This window comes from Nestor notabilis, unplaced genomic scaffold, assembly GCF_000696875.1.
Source record: "Nestor notabilis isolate BGI_N333 unplaced genomic scaffold, ASM69687v1 scaffold17608, whole genome shotgun sequence".
NCBI classification, from domain to species: Eukaryota; Metazoa; Chordata; class Aves; order Psittaciformes; family Psittacidae; genus Nestor; species Nestor notabilis.
The window spans coordinates 8,739-20,972 of NW_009940749.1; the positions used below are offsets into that span (position 1 = coordinate 8,739).

Below are 12,234 nucleotides of genomic sequence, written 5' to 3' on the forward strand. Positions count from 1 at the left end.
GATAAAGAACCTGCTTTTATAGATAGGGCTATGAACAGAGGCACGCAAGGAAGTACAGCGGGCTGATTGATACTCAGCTATGCCCAGTAAGCACTTGGCACCATCTGTAGCCTGAGCTCCAAAGAGCCATTTACAGTCACATCATCTCTGGGATGATTTTTCAGCATCCTGTTCAGTCTGGAACAGCAGTTGTCTGAAGAGGGTGTTCAGCTCTCTGGACAAACTCCACTCATACTCTTTTTCTCCTTTACCGCACTCTCTGCATGAGAGGAAGGGCAGCTGCCAAACATCAAGCTCAAACTTTCTGTTCAGATCAATTAATAATGGTGTAATTTTCTCAAGTGCATTTTTTATTTTTTTTTAAATGAAGTAATAAATGAATGGTGTTCTGAGTACCTGAAAATCTGCATTCCCTACCCTGGCACTGGGTTTATTTACACAGCATTTCCTCCACAGCCTAACAGTAACTTAAAACAACTGAAAAGCAGGGAAAAGCAGGAGAATTTGCAAATGCCTTTCTTGAGTATAGCTTCTAGATAAGATGTTGTTAGTTACTTTCAGGAATTAGAAAGGGATTGTTATTAAAGGATGCCTGCATTTCACAGAGCAGATCAAGGTGATAGATTTGGGTGTGATGAGGAGCTGTGAGAGATTTTGGTCTGACACCTTCTCAGATTACAGTTATTTGATCTTTTTGTGCAAGTACATGTTTGTTCTAAAAGTGTACTCATTGATTTTGAGTAGGCAATAAACCTGACACTGTTGTTGTTAAGCAGTGAATGCTGCCTGCCTTTGCTGAGACTGTCTCGCCTGATAGGACTAGTGTCAGATGTGACTTCCCCGATTTACAGGAAAAACTGCTCTCCACATATTTGGCTGACAGCAAAACCCACACACTGTACATCCATATCCGGAATGGTTTTATTTCTGTCTTGCACCCTGTCTCCTTCTTCTGTTTGCAGTTTTCTGTATGTTCTCATGAGTCAGGGTGTTACACTGAATGACACACGCAATACTATCTTCCCAGTAAAAGTTATTTATGATGAATTTTGCACATTGGAATAATATTCTGGAGGGTCAGTTTGTTTTTCTGGGAAATGAAGCAAACAAATTATTTGTTGAAATCTTGTTAGATAAAGTTTTGGAAGAGTCGAATGTGACAATGATACATTTGAGTTCAGTATGCTGCGTTATTACTTTGTTGGCCTTGCTTTTAGTGCTGCCTCTTATCACAGGTTTTCTGTTTCAGAATAGGAACCTTGTTTTCTAATCTTCCATTAGCGTTAGTATTTTCTTTATCAAAGGAGCCCTTCATATTCTGAAGTAAATCTGTTTCTGCATCGGTTTTGGCATAGTACTTCCCAAATCATGTGTGATTACTTTTATACCTTTTAAACCATCAAAAAACACTAAACTTCCAGCTACCACTTCTGACTCTATTGTGAACAGGTCTTAAATTCTCAGTGGTATTACTAATGCAACTAATGTAAATGCAGGCTTTGCTCCCTAGGACTAAATGGATATAGCCAGGGATATATCTTGTAATTTCACTAAAGATAATAGAGGGATACTAGGGATAAACAGGTATATTTACTAAAATATTCCTCTCTCCTCTCTGTAGAGGCCTAGCCGTGCATTCACCAGTCACTTCGTGCCTTCTGTATAAATAAACACATATTCACCTCTCGGTCCTTGGGTTCTTTTTATCTTTGCTGGCACAAGAACAAGTAGGCGTGGAGGAGTGACCTTATATAACATTTGTGTGCTGCTGATTGGGGGCGAGGGGGAGGCAGAGCTGGGGGACAGCATGCCGCTGACACTGTCTCTCTGTTGAGGAAACCTGGGGTGGCTTCTCAGGCCCTGCCTTAATCAGAATCAGGTCTCTCTGGAGAGGATTTCCTGAAGGCTATGATAAAATATTAACCGAGGAGAAGAGAAAGCAGGGAACTGTGAAAGGACACCAAGTCATAGAAAACACATTTTTTTTATGCTGATTTAAAATACATATACCTTGTTGCAGAAATTGAGGGAAGCCAGATTAAAATGGAAGCAGGTTCAGTTTATACATTTTGTAAGAACACAGTGCATTAAGAGGGATCATCTAAATTATTCATCTGATTTGTGAAGAGAGAAGAATTGATTGTCTCCATTCCCCTGCTTACGGTGAGCAAACTAGGTATGCAGAGTTTGACACAGGACAGGCAGTTGCCTCCTCCAAGCACGTGAGATGAGATCATGAGCTACATTCACTTACAAAGGTGCCAGCTTACTGAACTTAAGCAGAAATCTGTGTCCAAGTGAAATATGTTTCCCAACAGAGATGCAATGCTGCGAAGCTCACTGCTGAGCAACACATCCCACTTGTTTTACCGCGTACCACTTCCGCACTTTCTGGGTCATGGTTCAAGAGTGGTTCAGAGTAAAGAGTGCCACCTACTCATTAAATTGTTTACTACACTAGCCATCTCTTGGATTTTAATTAGAAGGTTCTTATACAACAATTAGCAAGTCCAGATCTGGTGAACCCATAGTTCATGAAGGCCAATGTGGTTATATCGGCACACAAGGTGATTATGTTGGGATGTTGTTAGAATTCCATTTCACAGTTGAGATCTCTGCTTTGACTGGCAATGCTCTGTCTCCTGGTTTCTGACCAAAAGTATCCCTGAGTATTATGTTCATTCTCAGCCTCCACAGTCCATTAGTGAGGTGAAACAGATCTGGCATAAATAAGCAGTAAAGACAAAATAGGAGTTTGGGAGGCATTTAGGAAGGAAAGCCAGGTTGTCCCCAAGAAGGAACCAGTAAGAGGAAGGCAGGAGGGTTCAGTAATGCTCCAGGTACTGGGGAAGGAAGCAGGATTCTATGAAAAGGAGTCTCTTTTTCTTCTTCCTGGGCTGCATCAGAAGAAGCATGACCACCAGGTCAAGTGAAGGGATTCTCCCCCCTCTACGCTGCTGTTGTAAAGACCCCATCTGCAGTACTGCATTCAGCTCTGGGGCCCCCAACATAATAAGGATGAGGACCTGTTGGGACAAGTCCAGAGGAGGGCCATGAAGATGATCAGGAGCTGGAGCATCTCTCCTGTGAAGACAGGCTGAGAGAGTTGGGGTTATTCAGACTGGAGAAAAGAAGGCTCCGGGAGACCTTAGAGCAGCTTCCAGGACCTAAAGGGGGCCTACAAGAAATCTGGAGAGGGACTTTTTACAAGAGCTTGTAGTGATAGGACAAGGGGGAATGGCTTTAAACTGACAGAGGGTAGATTTAGGTTGTATCTTAGCAAGAAATTCTTTACTGTGAGGACAGTGAGGCACTGGAACAGGTTGCCCACAGAAGTTGTGGATGCCCTATCCCTCATTCTATGATTCCCCAGCCTTCTTTTCCCACAGAGGAGCTGCCATCCTCTTCTACTCCTCTGAAGAAACAGCAGGACCTTCCATCCTCCCTGTCAGGATCCATTAATCCTCCCCATCTCCTCCGAATACAGTTCTTCCTTCCCTGTGAGAAAGCACTGTTTCTATCCCTCTACTTCTTCAGCAAAATGGAAGAGAAAAGAAGTTGGAAAAGACCTTTCTCCTAATGCAGAAAAGGAGAGCCAGAGTGCCAAGAAGAAAGCCCAAGACAAGAGTTTTCCTACGTTTTTTCCCACTTAAGAGCATGCAGCTCGTGTGGCATAAGGACAATGACTGTCTCCACACATCCTAACCTCTCCTATAGCAGCAGCAGCAGCTGCTGTACAAAACCATCTAATTAGGGAGGTGGGGACTGGCTGCTGGAACAGCTCGTCCCTGTCACCTCCCACAGATGCAAGGTAGGAACCCTGTCGCCCCGCACAGGGCTCCTCTTCGCCTAGCCCCAAACTGAAGACTCAGGAGTCATTTTCTAGTGTACACAATACATCATAAGATTTCTTGGCCCCTAAAATCTACAGAAAGGGAGGGATGAAATGCTGTGTCCTCAGAGATTTATTGTAAAGTGCTTATAATTTTGATTCATAAATGTGATTACTTTTGAAAAGCTAGTTATCCTCCTCAGACATTTCATTTGCTCACCACTAACTACCAGAGTCTCTGAAGCAGAACGAATGTATTGGTGCTGCTAATCTGTGCGGCATGAACGTCAAACAAAATCTCTGCTGAAAGCAATTTCATAATCTCAAAAGCTGTTGCTGGCCTTCCGCTGGATACGGCTGGGCAGTTTTACCCTGCCCTGCTCTGATTTTGACAAGAATTTCTTTATCAGCCATGTTTGAGAGCCAGCAAAAATAGTTAGAAGACATCTTTGCTTTTGCTTTTGGAAGCACAGTCTTCTGTTCTGAATATGAAGTCAGACTTGGGAGCTGAAGAGTATTGGTACATGTTCTGCATCTAAGTATACTGTATCCACAGTATACTTGTTTTCAGGTTTTAAATAATTTCACTCTTTTTAGAAGATAATCCTTCCTGAAGTGTTTTAATTAGAATTTGTTAAGTGAAGTCAGTCTGTTTGTCTGTCTTCATTGACAATAACAACTCATTTCTTTGGCTGAACTCTTATGTTTCAGACAGGAAACTTTTATATAGTTTAACCATAAACAATTCATGGGGAAGAAAAAAAGCATCACAGCATCAACTATTTCTGTAAAGAGAGTCAGAGAAAACACATACTACTTCACTAGAAAGGGACTTCGGGAAGTTGGTTATTTGAGAATACTGAAAAAAAATGTAATTTAGAGCTATATTGTGTGCATTGGGTCATGATGATAGTAGGTTTCGTATTTGACTTTCTAATTTGGTATCTTCCTGATTTTTTTAAATATAGATTTTTGAGGAACAGTACTGACATAGTTATTTGTACACGACTAAAAAGGGCCAACATAAATACCAGAACTAGAAATGTGTCTGTGCCACAGAACCAGGAGGTGGATCTCAAAAATTGAGGGAAGTCTGAATTCAGCCTTCATCTTCTCTGTGCATCATTTCTCTTTGTGTGAAGGTGCACTACCAAATTGCTTTGTTATATCCTCATATTAACAGACAGTGACTCTACAAACCCAGGGGTAGATGCATGTTGGAGGGACGACTGACATCTCCAAGGTCATGCCTGCCTCCCATGGCAGGCTTATCATGTCTCAGGATTGCCCAGGAATGAAATGGGCAGTTTATGCATGCTGCCAATCCACCACGCAGCAGGGACCCTAACCCACCAAATTACTCTCCTCTTCCAGTGGCTTGGTGGTATCCAGAAGCACTGGACATGGTAAGCACTTCCTGTCAGCATTCTCAGTGCAGAGTTTAGGAAACCTATGGAGCCAGCTTATATCCAGTGAAGACATCTGCCTGGTTGTGCTAATCTGCTACTTCAAGCAGTAGATGAGCATGGAGGGTAAAACGGCTGTGATGCTGCCACCCCTGATGCAGGTCATAAACCAGGAGAGGAACCTGAGTCCCGCAGAATCACTCGCAGTCTGCAGTGTGGATTTGAAATACCATCCTCCAAACTAATAGCAAAGGAAAACAAATGGTGAACTGACCCCAAAGCTTGTTGCTTTCCTTTCTTTTCCTCTTGTGTGAAAACCGGGTCACAGCAGCCGTGTAACTGCTCCATCTCTAAGAAAGATGCAGTTGGTCCCTACAAATGTGCTGAACCTGATGTCAAGGAGGCGACACACGTTTAAGATTAATTGCCTGTTTTCCAGACTGCAGCTGTAATGAGGCAGGCCCAGGAGCCTCCCTGGGAAGAGGGATCCTCTGAGCAGCCTGTGTGTTGGGAACTGCACTTAGAACAATAGCTGCTCTATTCTTTAACATCGGGCTCAGTCTTGCTCCCTCTGAAAGCTCTAAGAATGGGACTCAATCTTTTCAGCTTGTCTGTGGCACAGACATGCCAGCTTAGTCTATTTATAGCCCTGAACCATTTAATTTTTCTTGCCTCTATTATCCATTTACCAGCCCTCAGATAGGATGCAGTGTAGTTGCTAAAATGCTTTCTCTAGCCCAGCCATCAGAGAGCATTCTGAGTGAAGTGCAGCCCCTCTCCCTCTGGGAAAAGGCAGTCTCTAGGTCAGAGATGAAGAATCCAGACTGTTGCTACCACATTATAATGTCTTGCAATTAGTGCCTATTCAGATGCGTAACACCTCTCTTTCTTTCATTATTTAATGTTATTTCTCTTACTGGTTTAGGCTTTTCAATTTTTCTCTCCAGCTGATTAAATATTAAGGCTGGAGCACCAAAAAGGCCACTCTGTATTCCTCACATCCTTGAAAGTGAAAATATTTATTGTCAAGGTTTGGAGCTTGATCTGTTCTGAAACAAAACAAATGAAATTTGCTACTAAATTAATTTAATATCAAATTGATGTACACACATACAAGTCACTTGAAACTCATTAGATACAGAAGACTATTGAAATGTCAGCTATGTTTTCTTTCTAAAGGCCAGAGATTTCTTTTGTGTGCAGTAGGTCAAAAGCATTTTTCAGGAGAGTGCCAAATACTCCCAGGAGCAGTGACTACAGGCATAGATCAGCTTCCACATTTATTTTAATACTTGCAATTCATGTTAATAATGAAATTCTAACTCAGGTTAATAATGAAATTCTAATAAAATTCCACACGAAAACAAGCTACAAACACATTGCTGGCATACAAGGACATGAACTTTCTCATGTAGAACATTATTCATTTAGCTATTTTGTGTAATTATTTTGATGCCAAAACAATTAACAATGCTCTCGACCAAGAGAACTTCTGGTATTAAAACCATCTGTAAATGACAATTTCCTTTATAATAAAAGCTCACAGATACTGTTTTAATATTAGCAGAACCTGAGGTCTTTCAGAGCAGAAAGTCTGCCTCTCACATAGTGGAGTAAAAAAGAGGAAGAAACCTGCTATAGAGAACCTGAGCCACCACACAAAGCTCTGCACTGAGGACGCTATCTGCTGTTTGCATGGCACAGCCTGGCTATTCTGGCAGGTAGAGTGCACCCTCAAGAGATGCTCTGGATAGCAGCAGCAGAGGCAACAAGCTGGCTGTGTAACCAGTGGTGGATCCAGTGCTGCAGGCAGTGCTGGGGACAGGTTACCCCAAGCATTGCCAGTGGTGCCCGGACACACTAGTTGTGAAGCCCTTTCTATGGGGTAATGGTAGAACGGTGAGCAGGGCTGCAGTTTAAGATGCTGCCAGTTTAAAATGTAAAAATCACTCATGGGTTGCTAGTTTAAAATGTAAATTCATTTCTGACCCTGGTTACAGGGGGAAGCGAAAGAAGAAGATTAAAGTCCCATTGGCCACATGCTTCCTGGCTGTAAGTCAGCCCCAAAGCATGCTCCCATTTTCCTAGCTATCATCAAGAACATGTACTGCAGCTCAACAAATGTCCCAGCTTTTCATTCTCTGCATTACTTGTTCTTTGCCCTAATGCCAGCCAACATCTGTTCCAGATGAGAACTCCAGAAATAATGAAAAACAAACTGAATGTAAGAACAAAATAAATAATGCAAGGAGCACTGATTGGAGACTGAATCTGTGTACTCAATTCAGTGGTAAGGTCTAATATTTAGAGTACAGTTACATGCTAAAATGATGCCCTGTTTTCCTCTACCTTCTCCTTTCCCTTCTCCTTTGCACTCCTATGGCTCTCGGGGAGCTGATGCAAGTTACAAACCCAATAGAAATCTCATCCAGGAAAAATAAAATGGGATTTACTGAGCTAAAATAGGCCCACCATATGGTCAGCTGAAGGGAGGGGGTGTGATTATGTGGCTAGGAGCAGCCAGGGGAAGAAAGGAAGAAGGACTGGCAGAAAACCTTATTCTCATTGTCAGGTTAATTTTCTTTAGACTTACGTTTCAGCTCAGGGTCAGGCAAAGCCCAGAGCTGATGGGAGGGGGGCATGACCGCATGACTGCTGGTAGGGAGGGAGAGTAGGGATGTGACAACTGCTAATTAGCTTGGCTTAAGGAAATCCAGGTTTAGCTCCATGGCTGTGCCCAGAGAGTTCTTCTCACAGGGAGCATGGTCTCAGGCTGTGGTGGGGGCTAGAGTCGGGTGGTAGAATCCAGGTTGCCCTGGCTGCAAGATGAACAGCACCAAATATCTGGCACACGGAACAGAAGGGTAGTGGTTTGGTTTGGAAATTAATAGTTACTTAATAGAAAGACAGAGAATAAATATTCTTGAAGGGTTGTGATGTATATGGATTTCATATTTCTATAAATCACGCAGCATTTCTCATTTCTCTTTTGTAGGTGAGTTGGCACTTCCCAAACAGGTAAATCGAGTAGTGACATTGCTGAAACATAAAAGGCAAAGACTTTCAAGAGTGGCTGTTTAAAGTCAGGGATGAAAGGCCACACTTAAGTGCCAAAAGGGTGTGTAGTTTTCAGAAGTGCTTAACACCAGCAGTTACCATCAATGGAAGCTGCTCTGAGTCTTGAGCCTCTGAAAATAGGGCATTGGGTAGGTGCTAGGACTTAACATATATTTTTAAGTACTTGGTCTAGATATCCAGCTCACTATTTGATTGAATGAAAAATCTTAGCAAGCAGAAATAAGCTCCATTAGGCTGTTATGAAAGAACTGATAGATTTATTTACTAAATGATTAATTCAAAATATTTAATGAAATAATTTGAAGGAACAAGCAGAGCCATTCCGGTGTTAACTTCACCAGTCTGTTGACCTTCTCAAGCATTCAAAGCTGAATTACCTTAACAAATGTTACCATAGAAGGTTCATGTTAGGCATTTGACATTGCAAGGAGAAGCCATGATTTCTATTCTTTGGGAATGGGATGTCAGCCTGAAATCACTTGTACTGCTTAGGACTAAGAAACCTTTCATTTTGCCACCATATAACTTTCAGGAAAACAGTATATTCTGGAGACAAATACAGACAAGTGTAACAGCAATGTGCTTTATATTTGCCATTCACTGCTTTTTCCAGTGTTGTTCTCAACTAGCAGGCTTGAGTGCCGGGATGATGCCCGAGGCAACACCCAGCTGGGGAAATCTGTGAGCCAGTTCTTAAGATAAACTTCTCCTCCCCCAAAAAGGACCTTAATTTGGGGTAAAAACCTTCAATGCCATTCCTTTCTGAAGCAGCCTGTGATTTCCAGTTCTTCTCTCTCTCTCCTTGGAATACCAGCTAAGATCTGCTTTGGTAACGGAGTCCTGTCTGACACAATTTCAGTGTCATGCACCTCCTCATGTAAAGAGACCTTTGGAAATAACACTTTGCACGAGGCTGACCCAGGCAAGTTTGCCACATGTTTGACTGTAAACAAACATATGGCAGAGCTACGTCTTTTTCAAGGAGACAAGAATAGAGGGGAAAATTGAATCATCTTTGAGTTTACATCCATACATCTTATGCACGTAAAGCTTCAGTGATCTGGATTTATTCACTGTACATACGATTAGGGAGAACTCACTGCCATCTCTGTGCGGGTGCTGAGGCCCTGGCACAGGTTGCCCAGAGAAGCTGTGGCTGCCCCATCCCTGGCAGTGTTCAAGGCCAGGCTGGACAGGGCTTTGAACAACCTGGTCTAGTGGAAGGTGTCCCTGCCCATGGCAGGGGGTTTGGACTAGATGGTCTTTAAGGTCCCTGCCAACCCAAACCATCCCATGATTCTATGACACATCTGCTTTTCTTTATCATGCTTTACTGGAGCAAAACAAACCTTAGGAGAAGCCTGTGACTGGTGGCAAGAGCCAAAAATGAAAGCAGGACATTGAAGGTGGGGACTGAGCATTTTGTTCTGAGGACTCTGCTCTCACTGAAAGTGGTACCAGGCAGATAAACTCTCTTACCTGCAGAAATTTCCATCAACCTCTGGCAGGGTCAGAGAAGCCACAGGATCCTTCAGGAGATCTGCCACAGTGTTATCCTTTGGTGTCACGTAGAAGAAAGGGATTCCAGTGCTGTTGTTGACAGGACCATCGCTGAGAAGTAAACAGTTCCCATAGGGCATACCTTGGATCTGCAAAATCCAAATAAGCCGCTGGTTACATCTTTGCACATAGACAGTTTACAATGTTGGAGACTCCTTCAAAGGCTCTAGTGGAGAGGACAGCAACCCCCAATTGCTCCCACTTCCTGCTGTCATCATGAGACAGACCTTCTAAATTAGATCTATCACGCTTCTATGAAAAGAGATCTCTCCTCTGTTTATTCCTTTCAGTCCTGTCCATGACACTATAGAGGACATTTTATCCTTCACTGAGCTTAAAAGAACTATCAAATTAAAAATGTTTAGAGTACATTAAAATCAATGCCATCAGTGTCAAGAAACGTTTACTCTAAAACAGTGCTGATGCCTTTTCGGAAACCCAAAAGGATACAGAACCCAATTTAGCCTTGACTCAGCCTGCTTTTTATGCCAGTTTTGCCTCCCCTTTTGGCCTTGATTTGCAATGTGATTGCATCAGTTTGCCAAGAGGAAGGCATTTTAGCCAGAGTTGTGTTTGAAGCCAAGCTGGACATCGTCTCATCTGCCTCGGCAAGAACCTCAGCTGTGTGTGGGGGTCTGACCAAGCCAGAGCAAACCTTCCCCCATGTCAGAGGAGGGACACCAAGGAGCCATGTTTTCCAAGTTTTCTCCCATACACTGACCTGCATACACGCACTGGATATAACACATGCAAAAAGTCTGTGCCCAATAATGACACACATTAGTATTCTCCATAGGGATTTAACCTCCTACAATGCTTTTCATCCCCTTATAAATTGCAATGACAGATACTTAATGAATTGTTACTTTTTCATGTCTTCAGATATTTCTTTCCTCATGGTCAATTAGACATTAAATAGTAAATTTACCAGTTAATACATTAATTCACTGTAACTGGTAAATCCTATATGGCAAAATCAAATTAAGCAGGAAGTTAATAAGAAAACCCTGGATTATGTTATTACCTGGATTGCATGCTTTCTGATTTTTAATGTTTATATGACTTTAAAATTTTAATGCTTGTAGTGCTTATAAATGGTCCTTGTTAGCATTCCTTAGAAGGAATGCTTTAATCATAGAATACCAGGTTGGAAGGGACCTCAAGGATCAAGCTTTAATGAAGCTATATAACTTAGAAACTAAAAATACCTGTTTATTATTAAGAGTGACAATGAAAATAAATATAGTAGCTGTCCGTAACACTGCAGGACAGGTTCCCATTGCCTGGAATCCTCAGTCTGTCATGCATGGTTAAAGTCACAGTGGATTCTCATACATGTGATCACAGGCAGCATAACTCAGCATTCAGAGCAGCAACATCCCCCATCAATTCTCAATTTTATTATGAATAAGATTTTTCTGTATTACTTCTGAGTAATACGGAAAGTAGAGACAGCTAACCGCAGACTGTGCTATGGCTGTGATTCCACTGAGGGTTTCTGGCTAGAGCATAAACCAGAAGAGTTAAGATCATATGATTTAACAGGATTTCTGAAAATCCAATGTGGAATTACAGGCCTCTTGTGTGTATGTATGTATTTATTTAATGGTATAATTTTTTAACCTGATACTTTGTATTTCACAATAACATAAACCACCCCTAGCTCAGCCAAGCTTTCTGAAGATTAAGGTGCTTCTAACTTTGTCTTGTTTTTATTGTGGGTTTATTAATCTGTGAATACTTTCAAGAGAAAGTTAAAGCTGTCTTCTTTTTTTTCTTTTTCCCCTTTTCCTTTTCTTTTTCCTTTCCTTTTGCCCGAGTGGCATTGGATGCTGTATCTCTCCTTTTTAAAGGGGAAATACTTTAAAGCTGGAAAAAACAATGACCCTGATCCTCCAATGCAGCCCTATTTTGCTTCATGCTCCTGACAGATAAATCGTCCTTTAAGCTGGTATAGCTTGGACGGCTGTGGGACGGGCAGATTTTGTGGTAGCCCAGTAGGGGCTTCTCCTCCTCCTCCTTCTCCTCCCTGTTCCTTTCCCCTGCCCACTCGGTGACAGGAGCAGGAGCTGGGGCAGAAGTAGGGGCAGGGGCAAGGGCAAGGGGCAGTGGCAGAAGCCAGTGCAGGGGCAGGGACTGGGGCAGAAGTAGGGGCAGGAGCAGGCTCGAGGATGCTGCAAGGAATGAAATATCCTCTCTCCAGACCCAGCGTCGTAGCTTTGGTTCTGGCCTAAAGCGCTGGCTTTTCCCGTGCCTCTCTGGTGCAGTCTTTCAGCGTGCCTCCCTCGCTGTACTCCTCCAAACAGGATTCCTGTTACTAGGAAGAGTTTTTACTATCTCCTCCAAGCTCTCGGCGCC

At 42.6% G+C, this 12,234-nt stretch overlaps 1 protein-coding gene across 1 annotated transcript in view; it reads right to left on the reverse strand.

Annotated features, from left to right (window-relative positions):
- CREG2 (cellular repressor of E1A-stimulated genes 2) overlaps positions 1–9,965 on the reverse strand; it is a gene marked incomplete at both ends in the record, with an annotated part of 12,909 nt that extends 2,944 nt beyond the window's left edge. The window contains one exon of the mRNA XM_010020522.1: positions 9,796–9,965. Within this exon, the coding sequence (XP_010018824.1) occupies positions 9,796–9,965 (170 nt within the window). The remainder of the gene's footprint in view (positions 1–9,795) is intronic.
- Positions 9,966–12,234: the final 2,269 nt, after the last annotated feature.